The sequence below is a fragment of the Leptosomus discolor genome, chromosome 2 (assembly GCF_034619465.1).
Source record: "Leptosomus discolor isolate bLepDis1 chromosome 2, bLepDis1.hap2, whole genome shotgun sequence".
Lineage (NCBI taxonomy): Eukaryota > Metazoa > Chordata > Aves > Leptosomiformes > Leptosomidae > Leptosomus > Leptosomus discolor.
This window is the reverse complement of record NC_141392.1, coordinates 16877650-16899122: the sequence shown is the minus strand read 5'-3', so window position 1 is coordinate 16899122 and position 21473 is coordinate 16877650. Positions and strand designations below refer to the sequence as shown.

General features: G+C 40.3%; 1 protein-coding gene across 6 annotated transcripts in view; it reads left to right on the top strand.

The window, feature by feature from the left end:
• Positions 1-4881: 4881 nt before the first annotated feature.
• TMEM63A (transmembrane protein 63A) overlaps positions 4882-21473 on the top strand; it is a 34286-nt gene continuing 17694 nt past the window's right edge. For 2 of the 6 annotated variants that reach the window (XM_086461905.1, XM_086461901.1), the window contains exons 1-13: positions 4882-4957; positions 6040-6166; positions 7063-7259; positions 9712-9791; positions 11373-11436; positions 12863-12900; positions 14097-14239; positions 16818-16869; positions 18016-18124; positions 18528-18598; positions 19063-19143; positions 19723-19846; positions 20206-20339. In XM_086461905.1, coding sequence (XP_086318031.1) covers positions 7074-7259; positions 9712-9791; positions 11373-11436; positions 12863-12900; positions 14097-14239; positions 16818-16869; positions 18016-18124; positions 18528-18598; positions 19063-19143; positions 19723-19846; positions 20206-20339 — 1082 coding nt within the window. In that variant the 5' untranslated portion in view covers positions 4882-4957; positions 6040-6166; positions 7063-7073. Of the gene's footprint in view, positions 4958-6039; positions 6167-6365; positions 6393-7062; positions 7260-9711; positions 9792-11372; positions 11437-11653; positions 11679-12862; positions 12901-14096; positions 14240-16817; positions 16870-18015; positions 18125-18527; positions 18599-19062; positions 19144-19722; positions 19847-20205; positions 20340-21473 lie in introns of those variants that run through there. The other 4 variants (XM_086461902.1, XM_086461900.1, XM_086461903.1 and 1 more) reach the window with 4 other exon arrangements.

The window sequence follows — 21473 nt, the reverse complement described above, 5'->3', positions numbered from 1 at the left end:
GAAAAAAAAAAAAAGGAAAACCTAGTTTTCTGATCTATTCTGATCAAAAACAGGATTTGAGAGGTTGGTTAACAAAAATTGACTTTCAATCCAAGGTTCCAGCAAACCCTGATGACTTGACCCTTCAATGATTTAAACTGCAAGATCTCCTGGAGCGTTTTGTGGCTCCTGCACAAGCAATCACCCAGCTTTCTGCTGCAGGGAAAGCAGAACCTAAGGCAAGGATGCTAGATGTCTGTCCACAGTTACCCCAGTACTGCTGCAACAAGAATTACCATGTACGGTTAGAACAGCTCTGGAGCACACAGGCTCTTCAGAACACCACAGTTCTTCCCCAAAACGAATGTATACTGTACCAAAGAACAGGAAAACATTACAAGCTGTAAGTGGTTTGATATTCTACACTGGTGACAAATACACCTGCTCTGAGTCACCTAAATCCAATGGGTCATCTGGCCAGGTGTTGTCTTCTTCAGTGGGAGAGACCAGATTGTGACAGATGGTTTCTCCATCTCCCTCTCTCTCTCAGGGAGCTGCCTTAATTATAATTAGTGGTATGCCACCTATGCATTAACTCCCTTCAGCTTCTATACACACAGGGTTAACGCACGGATAGGCATTAAGATAATGCGTATATTCAGAAAACAATGAAGTCATCCATGTTTCAGGTCACCTTGTCCTAGTATTGTACCAACGTGTGTTACATCAACAGTGGTTGCATTTCAACAAGCTAATAATAAACCTAAAAATCCTATATATCAGCAAAAGATTCTCCACAGCTGCAACTATCCGCCAAACAGAGGTTTAAAACCTCACACTGCGCACAGCTGAGTGACGAGGAAGTCCATGCATTGCCCCTTGGTAAGGCATAGGCCTGTCTCAGCCCAGGCAGGACTACGGCAAGGTTCGGCAGCTGTGCGGCTGGGCTTGGCAGCGTTTATAGCTGGTGTATCGGCACAGGAGCCTAGGAGCACTCACAGGGATGCCTCTTTAGATGTAACCAGGATGATTAAAACCAATGAGCTCAGTGCGTGATGCAGGGACAATAATTCACCATTTTGTAACTCAAGTTTAACTGCAGAATACATGGTAATAAGCTTACTTTTTTCTCTTGTACATTTCTCCCATACTTTTCAGCATTGCTATTTTAGATTGCAATTACTTGTGTATTTTAATAAAATCCCAGTTTTAATCCAAATATAAGTTGATGAAGGTCATGAGAAAAATTAATCATGCTCAGGCATTAATACCAATGCCCCATTCACCACTTCCTTTCTGACACAAACTGTCAAAGAAAAGCAACACAAATTTCTACCATATATCACTAGACATATTTGGTTAAATATTTTGTATAATAGTCAATGCTCTTGATTAATAGGAACACATTCCAACTTTAATGCAAGGCTATTTCTGCCTTGAAAATCAACATATTATCTATGAATGAGAAGCAGCACTACAAAAATAATAAGTATAGAGAGAAGCCAAGACTAAATTGTTAATTTAAATCAACACTTGCTGCTTGCTTATTTGTATTATGATTAGAGTTCATTTAAATCTGTCTATCTGTCTAGGTTTTTCTATTCATTTGTTTTTATTATACACATATTAATGCTCAGGCCTTCCAAAGGAAGACTCCATAATGCCCACACTAAGTCCTTTGGTATATCAAGGCTTGTAAACAGATTGCTAGATGAAGGCAAAGATTAAAAGATAGCAAAGAGCTGCCAGGCTAGAGGCCTGAATTAAATCCATTAAGATATATTTGAATAGGCAGATAAGTAAGGAACAGCAAGCTGGGCTGATGAGTTTCTTCAGAGAGAAGAAACCACGGCGAGAGTTGCCACGCATGGTAAAGCATCAGGCCACCTGCTACTCACATCCAGAGACTATTGATGTCCTGTTGGGAGTTCACCCATCAAGGGAATTCCTGCTGTGATAAATCAAACTAAAGTGACTGCGGAGTTCTTCAGCCATAAGGTCATTTAATAAAATCAGGGAAGAGTCACACGTGTAAGTGTAAATACCCCGCACACTTGTTCAATGTGGTGCTAAAGAGCTGTTGAAGTGGATATGGAGCATGAAAATACAAGAAAGATGGAAGAATTTTAAATTCTGTTGACCTGCTCCCTAGGTCCTGAGGCTGGATTTCCATCTGCTCTAGCAATATAATTAAACATTTGCCAACTAATGACAGTATGTGGCTTTTGTCACCAAAAGAACAGACAGTGGTAAACAAAACCCTATTTACAAGAGGTAGGGAGCAGGGAAATGTGACTCTGCTGTTGAAATTAGAGATAAACAAAATCACACCACTTAGCTAAAGAGCCTGTCTAGACAGAGGAAGAGAAAAAAAACAAATGACAAAAGCTTAATGTTATTCTTGCAAGAAAGAGAGGGAAAAATTATTTTGTGGGGCAAAGCTGGGTAAAGTCTTCAGAACAAAGAATGTCAAGACTACAATGTCAAGATCACTGAATATCACCTATCTTATGCTGTAGAGTAAGATAGTCTAGCCAGAGCGAGGCCTTCTTAATTTTGAAAAATAAGGCAAGAATCAAAAGTACAAACAGCTTAGGAAATCAGTGAGAAAATCAACCAAATGGATTTTGGTCCTAGAAGTGTAAGAGCTCCAAGCATACACTGAGACTTCACCTACATGGTAGGTCTACTCTGCCGCAGCTACATCAGTAAAATTTGATTTAAAAGAAAGTGATTATAACTATTCCACTTTGAATTTCTGTTTTGAAATAAACTGTCGACAGGAAGAGTTATTCCAGAAAAGCCAGGTTGGAATAATTACTCTGCTACACTTATGGCACACAACTTTCTCACCAACACAGCCCTAAGTAGAAGAGAGTGCGTTTTAATGCTAAAATAATTGGCATCGTTCATCAACAGTGGAATTTCTTTATTCCAGCAGTGAATCTGAACCACTCTGCTTTGAGCTGAGAACTTTTCTGCCATTTTCTAACTAACATAACTGTTACGGTCAATTTAACATCACAGGTTATCTACAATGCAGCTGCTAGATAAATGATGAAATTCTATCTTGAAATGTCTCTCAGTTACTGCAGATAACTGGGACTTTTCCCTTTTTGTGGGATGGAGTGGAGGAAGGCACATAGCACATGTACAGCCAAACGCTCCGCTCCACTGAGCAGGCATTCCTGCAAAGTGAAATGAGGATTTGACAGAGAGTAGCAATTGTAGATTAATAAAATAGCAGGGAGCAGGATAGTGGTTATGCATGCAGGGCCCTGACTAGTAGATACAGTCTGAAGACATAGGGACATAAGGGGTTGAAGATGGAGAGGCAGGAGCAGGACTGTCAACTGGAGGAGATGCTGGCTCCTTGACAGATGAGATGCTCATTTCTTTTAAACATAGAAGTCAACAGTTGACTGAGATTTTGATCAGTGTAACCTCAGATTGAATCTTGCAATGCCCTGACAATTTTGGTTGGTTTTAGAGTGGGTCACTGTTCTGAAACATCACCGCTGCCTCATCCACGAGACTGGACGTTGGGTGCAAATGTTTGACGGCAAGTGGTCTCCTCGCCTCCCTCTGAACAGTTACATTTTCATGATTATCATAATCTTCTTCCTCAGATGACCACTGCTCATCGAGGTCAATCATGCCAATCAGGGGCAAAGGATGAAGACACAGGAGGAGGATGGTTGGCGATGCTGGGTATCAAATGGCCATTGAGGGAACACTAAAATAAAGGGTAGAGAAGAGGGGAATGGCAGAGCCTTGCACTACTGCAGTTCTGGCCTGTTGGCTGGAAGCAATTAACGCCTGAAAAGGACAGGGCGTCCTTCTGGATGGCTGGGAAACAGTCTCATGCCAGCTCTGTCATAGGCACATTAAGTTAAACTTTCTGAGTCTTGGTTTTTTCCAAATTACAACATTTGAATGCTATTTCTCTCTTCATAGGTGTGTGGAAACATTTCATGGAACATTCATATTACTGCTATTACTTAATTTATTTCAGTTACCTATCTCAGTGTATGGCCTGCTCCACTTGTACCCACATGCTTGCCTACTTTACCAGATTGGGAATTGTGAAATCTCTCTTGAAATGTCACATTTCTTCTTTTTTGTTGAAAAAAGCTCTGTTTGGATCTAGCGTTTTTTATGTTAATGGATCATACAAATCAGAGGCACAAAGGGGTTTCCTCCAAACCAGAGCACTGTAGTCCACCCTAACATTAAAACTGAGAAATCACCAAGTAGTTCGGAAATCCTTAATTATTCATGAGAGATTTTGTCTTTAGGATCCAGCACAAAATTTTCGTAGATCAGCTACGAACTTCTAAACTAACTGTTGTAAACCACCATGGCTATCATTTCAATGGTATTGCATAAAGGCAAAGCTTGGCTTAAGGTGCTTTAGAGGCAGTTCCGGCACCCACAGGCCCCTCGCTCAGAAGCTCTTGCTGATGCCCCCGTATGGGAACAAAACCAGCTCCCAGCAGGGCCCGCAGTGTCTCCTGTGCTAAAACAAAACCCCACTGAACACAACCGGGTGACCGCACCTCCCTGACCACCATGTTGGCGGCAGACGAGGTGGGACAGCAGCATAAGAAAAATGACAGCAACTTTCCCCCGGTTATTTTACTACGGGGTCTCTTCCCTTCCCTCAGAGAAACACCTCAGGGTCTGGAAAAAGAAGGTTAGAGAGGCGAGGGGCAGCCATACCCCCACGGAGACAGCCCGCCGCCCGTGGGGTTGTTCTGCCCCGCGAAGGACGGAGGGCGGAAGCAAGGCGGGGATCCATGGCCGCCGCCCCGGCCTCCCGCCGCTGGCCGGGCCTGGTCCGGGCACGCATGCGCGGCTGCCGGGGCTTGTTGCTGAGACTCGTAACTTCGGGGCCGGGACGGTGCTGCGGGGTCGGGCACCGTGTGGTGGCGAGGCGAGAGGAGGGGAGAGAAGAGGCGAGGCCGCCCCGGTGCAGGTAAGGGAGGGCGGGAGCGGCGCTGCTGGCGGCAGCCCTGGTCGGCGGCGCTGCGTGGGGACGGGAAGGGGGTGCGTGAGGCGGCCTCGGGGCAGGTCCGGCGGTGGGGAGGTGAGAGGGCGAGATGAACCCTGAGGGGCGGCCGCCGGGGCGGGGGTTGTGGGGCTGGGCTGCCCGCGGGGGCCGGCCGCCTCCCGCTGCCCTCCTCCTTTTCCTCCGGGACTCCGCGCCGCTCTCCCGTCAGCGGCCGCAGCGGGACCCCCGGCCCTCCGCCGGCTTGGGGCGGGGAGTGGGCGGCCGGGGCACCCCGGGGGGCGCCTCCTCCCTGCGAAGGGGCGGGGGGCTGACCCCGCACGGCCTCACTCCCTGGGGGCGGGCACGGAGCCGGGGGCCTGGCGCCCTGAGCGAGTTACGAGCCCCGGGGTTTTTCGGTGTGCCGCCTGGGGAAACTGGCCCCCATGTCACCCCCCGCTCCCAGGGCAGGGGACACTGTCGGGGTCCCAGCCAAAACGAGCGGGCCGGTTTCTAGAGCCCGCGCCGGTGCTCGCGTTGCTTGGGAAGGTGGCGAAGTGCCGCTCGTTTGGTGGCTGCAGCGCAACTCCACCCGTGCGCGGTCGTGCCATCCTCTTTATCTGCCTGACAGCAGGCTTATTTAAAAGTAATCGCTTTCGAGAATTGGAAACTGTGTCTGATAAGATCCAGTGTGTTGCTCGAAATTTAGCAGGCAGCGTCTGCGGTTGTTGTGATGAAGGTTTCTGAAATGTATTCATCAGCACTAAATTTCAATCCTTAGAAAGCATGAATAGATTCACGGCACAAATGTTACGTGTATTTTGGTTTGGTTGGGTGGGTTTTTTGGCGTTGTTTGGTGTGTGTCGTGTCCCCCCCCCCCCCCGCCTTGATGAAATATGCCAGTTGGGACAAAATTTCTTCCCCACTGTGTCACACAGTCCAACATTTAGGAAATGCTGTTTTGGGAGGAGTATTCTCCAGTTTTGGGAGGAGTATCCTCCGTGCTGTTTTTCCACTGTTTAAAGGAAGAACTTGTAGTTATTAATATTCTTGTTTGGTTTCGTTTTCAGCATCCAGAATAGTGCTGTTGTCACGTGCATTCCTTTTACAGAGGCATGAGATTGGAGGAAAAGTAGTGTTCCTGGACCTGTGATGAGGACCTACAATATTTGCTTTCAAAGGATAGAGTTTTTTGGGGTATGCTTTCTTTGTGAATTTGTCAGTCAGAAGTGTGCTCTGCATGAAGCATGCTTTTGTCCCAAATACTACATGGGAACCATCAAGTTAGTAAGATCCAAGAAAAATTTTTGAAGTGCAAAGCCCCAAAATAAGTGAGCAATTGCATGCAGTGAGAAAAAGACCTTTGTATCAATAGCCAAATCTTGTGCAGTCTTGTATGTTACTATGTTATCTAAGCAGGTCAGTTGACTAAAATGAGGTAGATGGCTGTTCTGTTAGCAATACGCTTAATTCTTTCTTGTTCTGATACACTTAGTTATTGTGCTGTTCTTCCCGTTGAATCCTCCTCTTAAGAAAGGAAAGTGGCACAATATCCCAAGAAGAGAGAGGAGCATGTGTATTTGTGTAGTAGTGGAATTACTGGCGAATTTGTTAATATTCTCAAGATCTTGATATTTAAATACAAAGTTCACAAGCCAGTACATTCACACATGCCCATCAGCTAGGAGCAAAATCTTCAAACTGCTGTTGTTGGAATATGTAATGCCCCGTGTTACTTCTAGAATCAGAATCCAGGCTGGAATAAGTACTTTGATGTTAAGGTTAGAAGACAGAGAAGTTTGTTTTGTGGGGATCTTCTGTAGTCTTCCTCGGATGCCTATAGAGGACATGGTTGGTTAGATGTCTGGAATTCTTGCTTTAGCACTGCTATTACAAGCCTGTCGGTTATTGTGAAATATTTTACGGGGAAAGAGGTCGTCAAATATGACTTCTCTTCCAAAGTTTCTTGGTTGAATCTTGCTGCAGTTTTTGTACTTTTAATGTTAATACATCTCAGGAATACCAGGCAGGCTTTTCACATGGTTGTTTCACTTTTTCTTTTCTTTTCCTTTTTTTTTTTTTTTTTTTTTAAGGGAAACAGAAAATGAACCCTTTCTTTTTTCTGGGTTTTGGACATTCTCATCTAGTCTACTTCCAGAATAGAAGTGTGTTTTTCAACTCAACAAATGAGACATACTGCTACAGCACTGCCCAGGGCAGCACGGTGCTACAAGGAGTAACTTTTGGTGGAATCCCAACTGTCCTGCTGCTTGATGTAACCTTCTTTTTTGTAAGCCCAGTTTCTGTTTCTTGTATTGAAAATCCTTCTGGCCTTCTTAAAAGTTAGATTGTTCAGAATTCTCTTATTTATTGGGTAGGGATTTGTTTCTGAGAATCTTCAGAATAATTAATGTGCTAAGGCCATCCTGGGAACATCAAAGCACTTTTCAAGTATTGACAAAGGTCCACATACATACGGGATGACAGTGGTGTAGTATGGTGGGTGTGCAGATGTAGAGAGAGTGCAATATCGTAGGGTCTGCGTGTGGAGTCATGGTGGGCTTTGTAGAGGTAGCTCAAATTTCAGTGTTTTGTCTTAATTGCAAGAACATTTTTCCTTACTCTGGGCTTAAGTTTCTTTTCAGGAAAGGAACACCATTACTAACTTTATTGTTTTTCAAAAGGAAATACAATATGGAAAATCGCTGTCATTTCACAAACTTTTTTAAATTTAGATTTTATGAAGCTGTCAAGGAAATAATGTACTGACCACCTCAGTCCTGACAAAAAGAAGAATAGGATTAGTTGCTAGTCTGGAGGCTCCAAGACAGGCCTGAGACTTCAATAAAATTTATGAGTATTTCTGTAAGTTTGGTCTAGGTGGTCTAAAGCCACCAGAAAAAGAGCTGTAAACCTGTACATTGGCCTGGTAAGTGGGGTTTGTGGTAGTAAAATAAGACTAAAGGGTTGACATAGTTCCTGAGTTCTAGAAAGCTACTGTGGAGAAACTTAAAATTACATGTGTAAGGTCTGAGCTGGTAGTTCTATAGGAACGTGGAAGATGTTCCTGAAGGTTATGAAGTTATGTAGTAGCATTCTTTGCTATTGATTTGGTATATGCAGCATGCTACTGTAAATCCATTTTCTGAGGATGTACAGAATTTACTGCTCTGTGTGACTGATGGCACAGCATGTAATAAGATTGAGTTGCAGTGTTTGGGGGGGACCTTTTTTTTTTTAAAAGCTGTAGTTGAAATTTAAGATACTGAATCTCTACTTTTGAGTTCCTTGCTGTTGAACTCTCCTCTCAAAGAGCATTAGGTAGAGAGTTAAATGCAGTGTAGAAGGCTTCTCTCTTCAAGTACAGAGTACTGCAATTTATTTAGCAACTCCTGTATTCCTGTTTTCGTGACACATTTACTGCAGATCCCTTTAGTAACTGTCAGTTGATGGGTTTCTGAATGTTATTTCTAGGCTACTTTCCTAAGGAAGTGAGGTTTATATATTGCATTGCCTTCCCATTTTTTGTCTGGCAGTTCCTCCTAATAACTGTAGAACACGTTAGCCAGTTTAGAACAAAGTTGTCAAAGAGTCTAGAGAACTTTCCTGCTTGCATGAAGTTTAATGGCTAGGTGAAGGAGGAAGATCTAAATTAATATTCCCTGTTGGGAGGAAGGCTCTTCTAAGAAGGTTGTATTCATTGTGAAATGCGGAAATTAGCTGTGTAATCTTGCCAAATAGATAATCTTGACATGTGTCCTGGCTGGCCAGTAGGTATTAGCATAGATCCAAACAAGTTACACCACTAGCACCACTTTCTAGCCAAACAGGTATGGGATGTAGGAGGGGCTAGAAGGTGAGGGCGTGTGCTACGTATGCATCGAAAGCAGGCCTTGTTGCTTCTGCTTCCTTACTTCTTACAGAGCAACGTGTTTCTTAAAAAAAAAAAAAAAAAAAAAAAAAAAAAAAAAAAAATTAAAAAAGTGCATCTATGAAATACATAGTGGTTTGTGGTTTTTTTTTCCCCTTGTTTTCTTAGCCTCTTTCAAAAAGCAAAAATACAGGAGGGGAGATAAAAAATACATTGCAGAGATCAAATGTAAGTTTTTGGTATTTATGAGTTATAATAATATATTAGAACAGGCTGCCCGGAGAGGTTGTGGAGTCTCCCTTCTCTGGAGGTATTCAAAACCTGCCTGAACACATTCCTGTACAACCTGCTGTAGGTGAACCTGCTTTAGCAGGGGGGTTGGACTAGATGATCTCCAGAGGTCCCTTCCAACCCCTGCTGTTCTGTGATTACTTTTACTGAGGATAAAAATCCCTCTCATTCTTGAGAAAATAGTTGAGTCCCCTGCAGCTTGTTCACATCACTGTTTAAAAATAAAATAAAATTGTGTCTTCCATCGTAGTTCTGGTCATTAAGTAATGAATAATAGTAAAGATGTATTTATGAAAGTTTTGACTTTCTTTCAAGTGCTACTTGCTCCTTTTCCTATCACAAACCCTCATACACTTGCAGTTCAGGAGTACTTTTGCATGCAGCTCTGCACCTTTATAAATTAGACTGGGAAGGCAGGTGTTCAGGTCCTTTGGTTGGTTTGTAGCATGGCCACAAGTTAACATATGACAGTTGGTTTAGGAGCTAGGACAGCATTTTTTGAGAGTTCCTACACACCTAAGAATAATTATTATGAAGTGGAAAAAATAAATATTCAGAGGTCTTTATTTTTGTTTTCTAGATTTTAATATTACTGTTTTCCATTATAAGAAAGAGATTCTGGGACTACGGTCGTGTTGCTCTGGTGTCAGAAGCTGAAAGGTAAAAAAGATAATGCAATCAGCCTGATTTGTGTAAACCATTTGGGGAACGTGGCAGTAAGTACAGTAAATATGGTTTACATTAAGTGCATTTGTATCAGTTCGATATGTTTGTAATCACATACTGCACATCTTTGTTAAAAATGTCCTTGTGCTGCTTTTTGTGAAATACATCCCGCTCACAGAGTTCCTCTTTGCAACGTCAGTAATAAAGTTGTGTGTTTGCCATTGTCATGAATTTCATTCTACGGTTGTGGGTTGAGGAAGTGGAGGTAAGAAAATAGGCTGGTCTGCTAACATAGCGCGTATTCACATGTTGATGTTCATGGTGTGTTTCTGTGATAGAAGGACGTTAACTGTTTTGTTTATCTTGGCTCAAGCCCAGTATCTTCCCAGAGCTCCCTGTGCAACCTGTGCCGTAATATTTCTGAAGGGTTTAAAAATAAAAAAGAAATGTGTATTTGCAGGTTTCTGAAATTCTTCACTGATAGTTAGGAATACTGCAAATGAGCTTTTGGTTATTTTTTTTAATATTATTTCTACAGGGTGATGTTTTGGAGTGTTTAAAAGCTATCTATTTATGAAGTGGGTAAACTTGAACAGCAAGCCTCTTCCTGGCTTAGTGATGTAACTAAGTTGTGGTAAATTCACAACTAAGCCACAGGAAAGGACTCAAAATGTGGTTTTAGGTGTAATCCATGTACAATTGTGAAAACTAGATGGTGAAATAAAAGATGGGCAATAACTGAGACTGCTTTAATCCGGCTAGCTCAGGCAGGAAGAATGAAGATGCTCTGGTATAGACTTCCATGTGGGCTGTAGAGGCCTGCAAGGGACAAACAGGTCCTTGAGGAGTCAGACACCTGGGAGCCTGTGTTATTGTCCCTGGAGCCTGTGTTATTGTCCCTGCTGGACTGCGACCTGAGCCAGCTAGGTCAAAATTATCATAGATACACCTATGAATACACTTCATTTTAACATGTATTGTCCTGTAATTATGGGCACATCACCATTATAACATTTCTTTTTAGCAACAAATTAAAAACAGCTACTCTGCTCTTTTTGAGGGCTACAGGGTCTCTACATGTTTCTGGCCTTGCTACAGGACTCGGTTTGTGTGAGGAGGTGGCCCTGCAAGTGAGGGATTTAATTGTGTGGAGAATTCTGAGTAGTGGCTATAAGATGAAGGAGGAAAGGTGGAGGGAAAAGAGGTGATGTCTTGTAATGAGGAATATCTGAACAGGAAGCTAGCTTGCAAATCTGATCTTCGCTAGGCTTCCAGACCTGTGTTGCATTCTCTTATGTTACTGGGGTTTTAATATCCCGATAAAACATTGTTTTCTTTCTAGTTCAGTTATAGGCTCTCACAGCAGGAGCTCACGTGACCTCCCGTTTCAATGAGACATAGAACAAGTTTCTGTAATTAAGCAATGCTACAAGGTGAAACCTGCAGCTTTCATAAGTGAAAAGGTGTTTTTGTACTACTTCCCTTTGTTACTTCAGAATTGTTAAAGTTGAAATAATTCTGTGGAATTCCATCATCTGTTATTAAAGATACTTAAAAGCATCTAATATATTTTAGTGAATCAAGATACAACCGATTGTCAACATCTTCATCGATACCTGAAGATCTCGAGTATGATAGGGTAAGTATTCTAGAGTTTTGGCACAGTTTTTTTTTTAACGTAAACTCTTTAATGGAATCTGTTGTAATTTGCCATTCCACCTCGCCCAATGAACTTCCAGCCATTAAGCTGGAAGACCATCTATATGCAAAAATCAGTAACGCGTTGTTTACTGTGTTTTTACAGAACCATATATGATCTCTCTCTGTTTCCTGACAAACTATTGCCATATCATAACCAGTATCTTGTGTTGTTGTTTTTGAGTAAGTTCTTTTTTTTAATTAGGAGGGGGACTATATGTTTGAGTTTTGAAGGGGCAAGAAAAAAGGACTAGTAAATAACTTGTACTTAAATAACAGTTCAAAAAGTTACATTATGTTCACATTGCAAATAATACCTAGTTGGTCTCTATAGTGCATTGTTTTCCCCCCAAAGCTGAGAAAACTGGATGCAAGTGTGAGGCTAGGAATAGTGCCGTGTACTCTTAATATTAAAACTGGTTAGGAGTGGAAAATAATTTTTGGCCAAACTTTAAACTGATTCCTTCCATGGTCTCTCTGGAGTCTTTGAATTCATAAATCTCTAGCATTTGGAGTTGTGGCTTCAGAATGAACCATATGAGAGTTGTCCAGTGGCGGCAGCCTACATTTTAACGTGTTATATATGCATCAACTTAATATCTAGCCTTGCAACTAGATAGTTGCATGAGCATCAAAAACATGCTAGTGTTTGATCAGGATTGCTCTGCTATTTGTGGGGTTTTCTTCATCTTTTTTAAAAACCCTAAAGGAACTTTATCATTGAAGCTCTTGAATAAAAATGTTGAATCTCTCCAGTTGGATACTATTCACATGAAAGATGAGGCCTTTTGAGAGAGGAGGGTTTTTTGAACCATACTGGAACATTCAGTGAGATGTGATCTCTGCTGTACAGTTTCAGAGGAGGATTTATAAGAAGCCTTTCTGTTAATGTAATGACAATTTTGTTTCTAACTACCGTTTAACTGATTAACCTGTATTAGACTCTCATGGAGCTTATCCTTGAAATTGGAGAGTCTTGGGAAATGGTTTTGGAAAAATTAATCACCTTTTCTGCTCTGAAACAATCCATTAAAAAAAAAAATTCCTTAGAAGCCTCAGTTTTGACTTCTGTTTATTGGAATTTGGGCACACTTGTATAAATTTAAGAAGCTCAAGTGGTACGCATGCAAGTAATAAAAAACCCAAACTCTTAAATACTCTCTCAAGACAGACATATCAGGTACATTGTGAAAAATTTGTAGAGTATTTGATATTTTTCTGTGTGTTTCTAAATGATGATTTCAAAGCAGCAGACTTGTCAGCTTTTTTGCTTGGAGGCTGGCTTAGTAGAAACACTTCCCATTGTACAGATTAGAGACTACATTTTTTGTATGTTAGTTCCTAAAACCCCCTTTCATTATTTGTAGGGGTTTTGTTCTTGGATGACAGCTGCTTTTCGGATGCAGTAAGTATAAGAAACAGAAATAGTGAGCTGTGGTTTGCCTTGCTCTTTTTTTCTTCTTTTTTTTTTTTTTTTTTTAGTTAAAAAAGAGGGGGTTGCATTCAAAAATTTGTTGGTTTTTTTCCCTTGAGTAGACAGAATTTAAGACAAACAGTGATACAGGTGCCTCTGGTGGGGTGGAAAAAGAATATAAAACCAAGGTGAGCCTAAGGGAATACATCTTCAGGATACAGTCCTTCTGCTGGCAGCCCAGCGACTCCTGGTCTTGGGACAGTGTGTGACCCTAAGTGAATCTATGGCATTTATATGGATTCCGAGCTAATAACTAGGCTCTAGGCTTTTACCCTTCAAAGTATGCTGTGTGGGTGTTCCCCTGTTTGAAGCCAGTAGGGGCTCAGGCAGGAAATAGGCTTTCCCTGCAAGGATTTGTGTGGAGAACTGGTGGTTTAGTTGGGGCTGGAATTGACTAACTAGGAAAAGCCCGTCCTACTGTTTCCCAGAAACTGAGGGTTAGACATGTGACGTTTGTTCTTTGTATCTCTTGGGTTTTAGTAAATAATGATTTTTAGAAATAAATTTCTAGCTTGGGTACATTGAAACAAAATAGGGATGGAGATTGAGCCTGTCTTTCTCCATTTTTGCTAGTTCAGTTCCTTCCTTTTCCAAGAACTCTTATTTTAATGATCTGCCCTGCTGACAATGGATAGATGATGAAAGTTCATTCCAAAGCCTATTAATATCTTCTGTAAATTGGATGTCGTAAGAGTAAGGTGATTCTGTTGTCATTTTCCTCATGGGGAGCCTTTATGGAGATGAGTGAACATTGTCACGGTGTGATCTTATAGTTTGAGAGCTAGACTTTACACCTTGTGACTGTCATAAAGCAGGAGGTCACAGCAAATGACTTTGTCCTCTTTTAGGCTGATAAAAAAGAACTTGGATTTATATTTGCTTTTCAGATTATTTGTTTCTGTTTTAGATTCCCTAATGTTAATTGTATATGTTGATACTGAACAAGGAAAAGACACTTTTGGAACTTAAGTTTATGCATGAAAGAACACAACCATGTTGAAAACCGGTAGGGGTTGATGGAGATGTCACTGGGTAGACTGAGAAATTAGTGTACATTCAAAAAACATCCCCCAAAACCCCAAGAATATTAAGTAGACTGACTGTGTGCCTTTCTGTCTATGATACAGTGATGACGAGATTCATGAGAGATGTGGTGAAGATGCCATACATTATCTTGCCTTCCAGCGTCACATCATCTGTTTGTTGATTGCTGTCAGCATTTTGTCTGTGTGTGTTATATTGCCTGTCAACCTATCGGGTGATCTGCTTGGTAAGATTTTTTTTTTGTATTGTGAGAAGAATTTTGTGTTTTATATAATTGTAAAAAGCTTTTAGGGTGCTTTTATTTTGGTAAACTTTAAGGTTTGGTTTATTTGTGTTTGGTTTTTTTGTTGTTGTTGTCCCCTGCCCCATCCCCCTCCCCCCGCCCCAGTCTGGTGTGTGTGTCATTTTGTGTGAAATTCATATGAGTAGAGGGTTCTTTAGACGTCTGGCAAAACCCATTGTCAGAAACAAGGTGGCAGACCACATGCAGACATAGATAGCTAGACCTGGAAGGCTCAAGGCAGATTAACTTGACCTATGCCCTCTTAGCTGGTGTTCATCTAGACACTCTTTATGATTTTTATTGGTGGTGATTGCTAATGGAAACTGCCTTCACAGTTGAGAAATCTTTTTCTAGTTCCTGTCTGAATCTCTTTTGCTGCAATTTAAGATCACTGGGGAGAATAGATTATTCTTTTCCTCTTTGCAATATCCTTTTAGCTGCTTGAGGATTATCAATTCATCTGTGCCTTTTCTTCTTTTTGATAAACCAGACCAGTTAATTCAGTCATTAATGAAAAAATGTTTTCCATTTGCCTGATGATAAAATCATCAGTCATCCTCTGAACATTTTTTTAATCTAGCCAGACTATCTCCCATTGTTCACGTCTGTGTCTTAGTTTGCAGTTCAAAACTGGACAAATCTTCTCACTGAGACTTTGTCAGTGTGAACAAGACAGAATTATTTCATGTTTCTTACAGTCTAGTCCTGATTATATCTGCCAGTGTGACACCTACCTCTTTCCATTATTAACTCGCACTCAACAAATACAGTGTGTCCTCTAGTCTGCCATTCAGGTTGCTAATGAGAATACTGGTGGACAGAACTCTGTTAAATCCTGTTTAAATGTTCTTCCATTTTTGATAATAAACCCTTCTAAGCACAGTTTATACCTGGCTTTGTATCGGTCTTGTCCAGTTCATGTTTACAGAGTTGTTCTTGGTGAATAGTGATGCCAAAGAAAGAAAGGCAGTAAATAATTTGATTTTCCCAGGAGCTTTCAAGCCGAGTACTTGCTTGTGTTTTGTTTTGTTTGTTCTGATACCACAACAATTGCAACTTATTTTGTGTACTGACTTTGCTGATCTTTGTCGCTATAATTTGTTCTTTTCTATTGTCCTTAATAATGCGGCCTAGTTTTTGTTTCCAGTTTACTCCTACCTGTGTTTTAAAGAGCGTTGTGACTTAGCCCTCAGCTGTAATGGGATACGTTGTACCTGTGCTGTTAGTCTTGTTTCTTTGTGGACCTGCCATCTCTGGCTTCCCTTTTATGAGCTCTTTCTTAGCAATTCTCTGTTTATAATAATGTCTGCTTTCTTAAAGACTGTTGCTGTTCTTTTCTTCTTCTTTGCATTTCTTTTCTTTTTTTTTGTTTTTTTCAAAGGGCCCTTTATCACTTCACAGTCGCTTCTCCTTCCTTACTTTCCATCTCTATGTTCTCAGCCAGCATCCCTAGTTTTACAGAATCAAGTCCAACACAACTGGTGCCCTAGTTGCTGTGTTCACCTCCTTTGTAAAGAGAGAGATGCTGATGCCTTTCAAGAACTTATAGAATGCAGTTCCCTTTTCTGGTCTAATTACTGCCTGTATATTTATACCAAAGGGGATTTTGTAACACGTTTCCATTTTTGCATGCTGTTCTCTTCTAACTACAATTTGGTAGGAGTTGTAGTGTATTAGATACCAATAGATGCTTTCTGTTAATTCAAATGGCAGAGTATGGCTGGCCTTCTAATGTAGGGAAATACAGCTTCTATTTTCCTGCATTAATTTTTGTGATGCTAGGAAATACAGCTGAAAAACAAATATGAAGTTTTAATGTCTCTCCTCTTCTTCCTCCCCTTTCACCGTATGTTGTTTTTGTGCATTTGCAGTTCTTTCTGTTGTGATGACTCAACTTGCAGTGTAGTTTAACAGTCTATGCTAGAAGATTGTTTAGCTTTCCAGATACACTTAGCTTTTTCCCTTTGTGAACACGTACTCAATTTTCACTCAGTTTGCATTACCATTTTTTAAAATACTTGACAGTCTAGAGAGACAGTGTCATATAAATTCTCATTTTTGACCTTAGGTAAGGTTATCGGTACTGTTTTGTCAACACTGAATTAATGCAGTTTAAAAAACTGAGATAAGAAATCAGTGAAGATGGAATGAAAATGTGAAGCCAATATGTTCAAATCCCTAAACAATGTTGTTAATGGATGTGAAGGGAGATTGGAGGGAGAAATGAACTGCTGAGAAGACCTAGTATTCAGATTTTTAAAATAATCTTATTTTTTCTCTTGATGGGTTGAATGTGGTATAATCCTGGGGTTTTTTTCCAACTTTAAAATGCAATACAGTGTAAGCCAGCATTGATTATGATTCTAAATCTTTTTAACAATGAACGTGCTCAGCATTAAAATGTATACCAACATTTAAAAAACAAAACAAAACAACCAAACTGAATAAAAGCTGGCTTTCTGCTAGTGTGCATGTGAATGTTGCACCAGCTAATTATGCTACTTGCTTTTGTTCTTTTTAGATAAAGATCCCTATAGTTTTGGAAGAACAACTATAGTAAACTTACAAACGGGGTAGGTAAATCTTGCAGAGTACTTTTATGCTTATGTCTTCCTGCCATAGTCTCTAAACACATGAATTGATACTTGCAGCATGGCTTATGGGGTAGGAATTACTTATTCACGCTTCATCAACTGAAACTGGGATACGTTCTGCTTCAGGCTATGCAGTTACAGTGCTGATAAGAAATCTGGAGACTTGGCTTCTACTCTCTCAGCTCTTGCTTCTTACACCACATGTTTCTCTTGGCTAATGACTGCACATCTAGCAATATTATTTTCAGAAATTTCCACATTAAAAGAAACCATGCTTCAGAAGCAAAATAAAGCTGACAGTTTTACTAGAATGTGTAACTCAGCTGATTTAAATTCTCTTACATCAGATTTATGTGTGTGCATATCTCTCCCATCTGAGATAATGATTAAAATTACTTCGATGTGTTTTAAAAACAGTCTGTAAAATAGTTGAGGTACAAAGCTGTACAATTTTTCTGTTTTATTACTTGATCAGTCCACATCTATCCGTGCTGACATGTCCAGCACTTTGTTTCTTTTAACCACGTTATGAATCCTAGTAACTAGTGGGGATTTTTTGTTTGCTTGGGTTTTTTTATCTGTAAAAGATTTGTGTATTTTAGGTTAATTGTATTTACTAATGCTCTTCACAAAACAGAACTGTTCAGAGAACAGAACTTCTGTAAGCTTTGAGGAGGGAGCTATCAGAGCATCAGAGTTTACTGCCTGTATTAGGCTGCTTTCAATTTGAGTAAGGGCTGTGTTCAAGGAGAGTTCAGTTATGCACTCAGCACCGTGACTAACGAGGCCAATAAAAAACATTTCGACAAATAGCGTGGTATCTGCTATTGGTCATCTGAATGAGAAGGCACAAGGCAAACGCTGCCTAAAAAAGTTTGTGTCGTAGAATATCTGTTTCCTTGGTACGTCTGTTACCCATAGAATTTTATGATAAGCAAGTAACCCTAATGGCTGTCCAAGGCATCTGCATAGGTGTGACTGAGTACCAGTAACTACCTTTTTTTTTTTTTTTTTTCTTTGTGTTCAATGAGAGATTCTGATCTGCTTAGCATTTTGATGGCTACTTGTATCAATTGGACAATTAGTTCTTCCTGTTTCTCATATTCATAACATTTTGTCCAACAGTAATAATCTTCTTTGGCTGCACACAGTTTTTGCTGTTGTTTACCTCATTCTGACTGTTGTCTTCATGAGACATCACATGAAGTATGTCACATATAAAGAAGAAAACATAGTAAGTTTCCATATTGGGGTGAAAAAAAAACAAACCGTACAGCATATTTGCAAGTGGATAAGGCTAAAAAAATCAAATTGCTGAGATGCCTCCTGCTTGCTAGAATGTGATATAAGTGTGAAGGAATTCACTGAAAGCAAATCCACTGAGTGAGTTGTGAAAATGGGTGGAGTGAAGTGAGTTGGGGAGGGATTTGTGAAATTCTGGTGTAACCTATTACCAATGTAGAAGGTGAACATGGTGCTATCTTGAATAGATGCAGCTCCCACCAAAATAAAAATTTCCTATCTTTTTTTCCCCTCTACAACACAGCTACTTGTGCTGTGTCACTGCCTTCCTCATGTTCTTGTTTTCTCTTTCATCATGTGGTTTCTCAAAATTGGAGTTGCATTTTCTCTTGCAGGTTAAGTGCACATTATTTATAACTGGTCTTCCAAAAAATGCAAAAGAAGAGACGATACAAGGCCATTTCACGTAAGTTCCGTGCTTGAGTAGTATTGTTAGGAACAGGAGATTTGTTGTCCTAGTAATTTTACCTGCTTGAGCAGAAATGTTTTTTTGACTTTTATACTGTTTAAAATCCATGTTACAGTATACGTGTTCTAAAAACATATCTAATTCCTTAAACAGAATTGAGAAAAGACTATATTTCAATAAAGTTAGTTAGATGATCTTAAAATTGTAGTCTAAGAAAGTGGCTGTGTATCCACGCTTTCCATTCACGCTCTCACATGGCCTTTACTTGGGAATAATGCTGCACATTTCCTATTAAAGTAACTTTCAGCAACTGTCTCTCTGGAAGTCTCTGCTCTATGATACCTCGTTCAGAAATGAAATGAGTGATCAAGATGTCCCTTAGACATCAGTGATGTTCTTTGAAACAGTTTCTTCATTCTACTTTCTGTTCTTAGTGTTCCCGTGTACTGCTTCCTTTTCAGTGCTGCCTACCCAACCTGCAGTGTGCTGGAGGTCCAGCTGTGTTACGATGTAGCCAAGCTTATTCGTCTCTTCAAAAAAAGGTACTTGTTTTTGTAATCTAGCCAAGTTTAGTATAAATTTATGCATGCTTTGCCAGTCCTTAATCAACATATACCAGTAGTACTAAGCTTGCACATACTAGAAATGAATTCTGCTCTTAAAGTTCTGGTCTGGACTTCATTTAAGCTCAGCTGCGTTTTCAGGTGACTTGTGGGGTTCAGCCCGTGTCTTGTAGGTGTGATATATTGCATGTTGCATAAGATAAGCTTTCAGTGGCTGATGTATGCATTTAATTAAAGTGGAAAAAACAACTATTGATTTAATAACTCTGGGACCCTGCTTCTTTGGCTGGAGGTGGTGGTCACAGGAGAAAAAAAGTGTTATCTTCTGGGCTGTACACTGTTGTTTTTTCTGGAACCTCACTACAAGTGTAGGCTGTGTAATGCTATTACAGACTTGAAAATAAATTATACTAAGTAGCCAAAACAAGGTATATGAATGTCTTTGGTGACTGATAAATTTGTTATTAGTCCTTATCATAACTTTTTCTCTTGAGGATTATATTCTTCTTAAGCTTGATGTTGATACTATTTCCTTGCAAAATGTTATGTTCTGTCCAGAAAACAGGCAGAAAAAAGCCTCACTTACTATGAACACCTGCATCAGAAGTATGGAAAGCGGGTCCAAATCAACCCGAAGCCATGTGGTCAATTCTGCTGTTGTGAAATGAGAGGATGTGAAAGGGTAAGAGATTGTATTAATTTTTAATTATGTCTAGGTAGATTGTTAGAAGAGTGGTGAACAGTTTCTTGTGTGACATCTTGTTGAGCTTCAGAAAATTCTTTATTCATTTACTGCAGATAGTTCATCCTTAATGTACTTGCACTGACCAGAAAAGGGATTCCCCCAAACTTTAGAAATGCAATCTTAGCGCAAAAATTGGAGTACAAGAAAAACTTTCTGTTTGTTTGTCTTGTTGTGATGTGCTTTGTCATTTGTGGAAGTCGTATGAGAAAGAGAGACTATGGTTTGTGTAAGCTGTGTTTTAATGAAGATATTAGCCATCTGGTACTTGGATGTAACAGTCATCAATCTCCCAACAGGAGGATGCTGTAGATTATTATACCAAAGTTAGAGATGAACTGATGGAAGAATATTCAAAAGAGGAACAAGCTGTTCATAATAACCCGCTGGGAATGGCTTTTGTAACATTTCAAGAGAAATCCATGGCAACCTAGTAAGTTTTGTCTGTGGTCTTGTTTGTTCTCTTTTAACTATAATAGCACAACTGATCTCCTGTTTGTGTTGCTTGTTGGCTTATGTTGGTTCTTCTTCCTTTCTTCTTCTTCACTATCCTGTGGATTTGATCTGCTTTGCTTTCTGGTAAGTTTTCCTGTAAGTGTGCATTTAGCCTCTGTGCTTTGAGTGAAGAAAATACCTAAGGGACTGAATGGCTCTGGGCATTTATTGGGATAAGGAGCCTTCTCTTCTGTGTGGGATCTAGTCCATCAATGTAGGTTAATAGTAGGCCAGACTAATTGGCTCTTGAATAGGAGTTACCGATTTCTCCATTTTCTACTGTGCAAATGGTCCAATTACCAAACTATCACAGTGGATGCAAATTACACGGCTAGTTGGTGGTCTCGGCAAAGCAGAGTCAGTGACTGACCTGGCCACAGGTGATAGATACGTGTTATGGGTATCTCTTGCTTGTTGTTACAGATGTGTGTGTAGGCCTAATATCGGAAGTTGTTTAGTGCTTTTTACTCAGTCATTTGTAGAGAAAATGCACGTAGCCTCTTGTTTTCTGTTGGCACTGCCAGCGTCTTTTACTGAAACAAAGTGGGTAAAGGGAAGCAGAATAGTATTTGTATTACAAAGATAACACATCATGCTTTTCTTATTCTTCATAGCCTCTCTGATTTAAATTGTCTGCATTCTTTTGACCTTCAAGACATGTTAGCGAGCCAGTCTTTCAGGCTTTTTTCCAAGGAAGTCCAGGATGGAATTCCTTGCAAGAATTTGAGATGCTGGACAAAGTTTTGCTTGCTGCTCTTTGAGTAGTGATTGTGTGGTGAAATTTGCCCCCCTCCTAATTTCGTGATGTTACACACCATATTTAAAGACTCTGGAGCACAGATTAACATTTTAAGATGTGAAACTGAAAGAAGAAATAAGCACTGTAGTTCCTTCTCTAGCTGCTGATTTGCCATACACAATTGTGATGGGATAGTCTCTCTCTGGGCATGTGTTCTGAGTTGCACTGCAGGCATCTCCAAGTTGAATTATCAAGAACTGAAAAGATTTTAGTTTGTTGTTTGGAATTGATGGGTGGACTCTGTTCTCTGGAAAATTAGATCAGATTGCATGT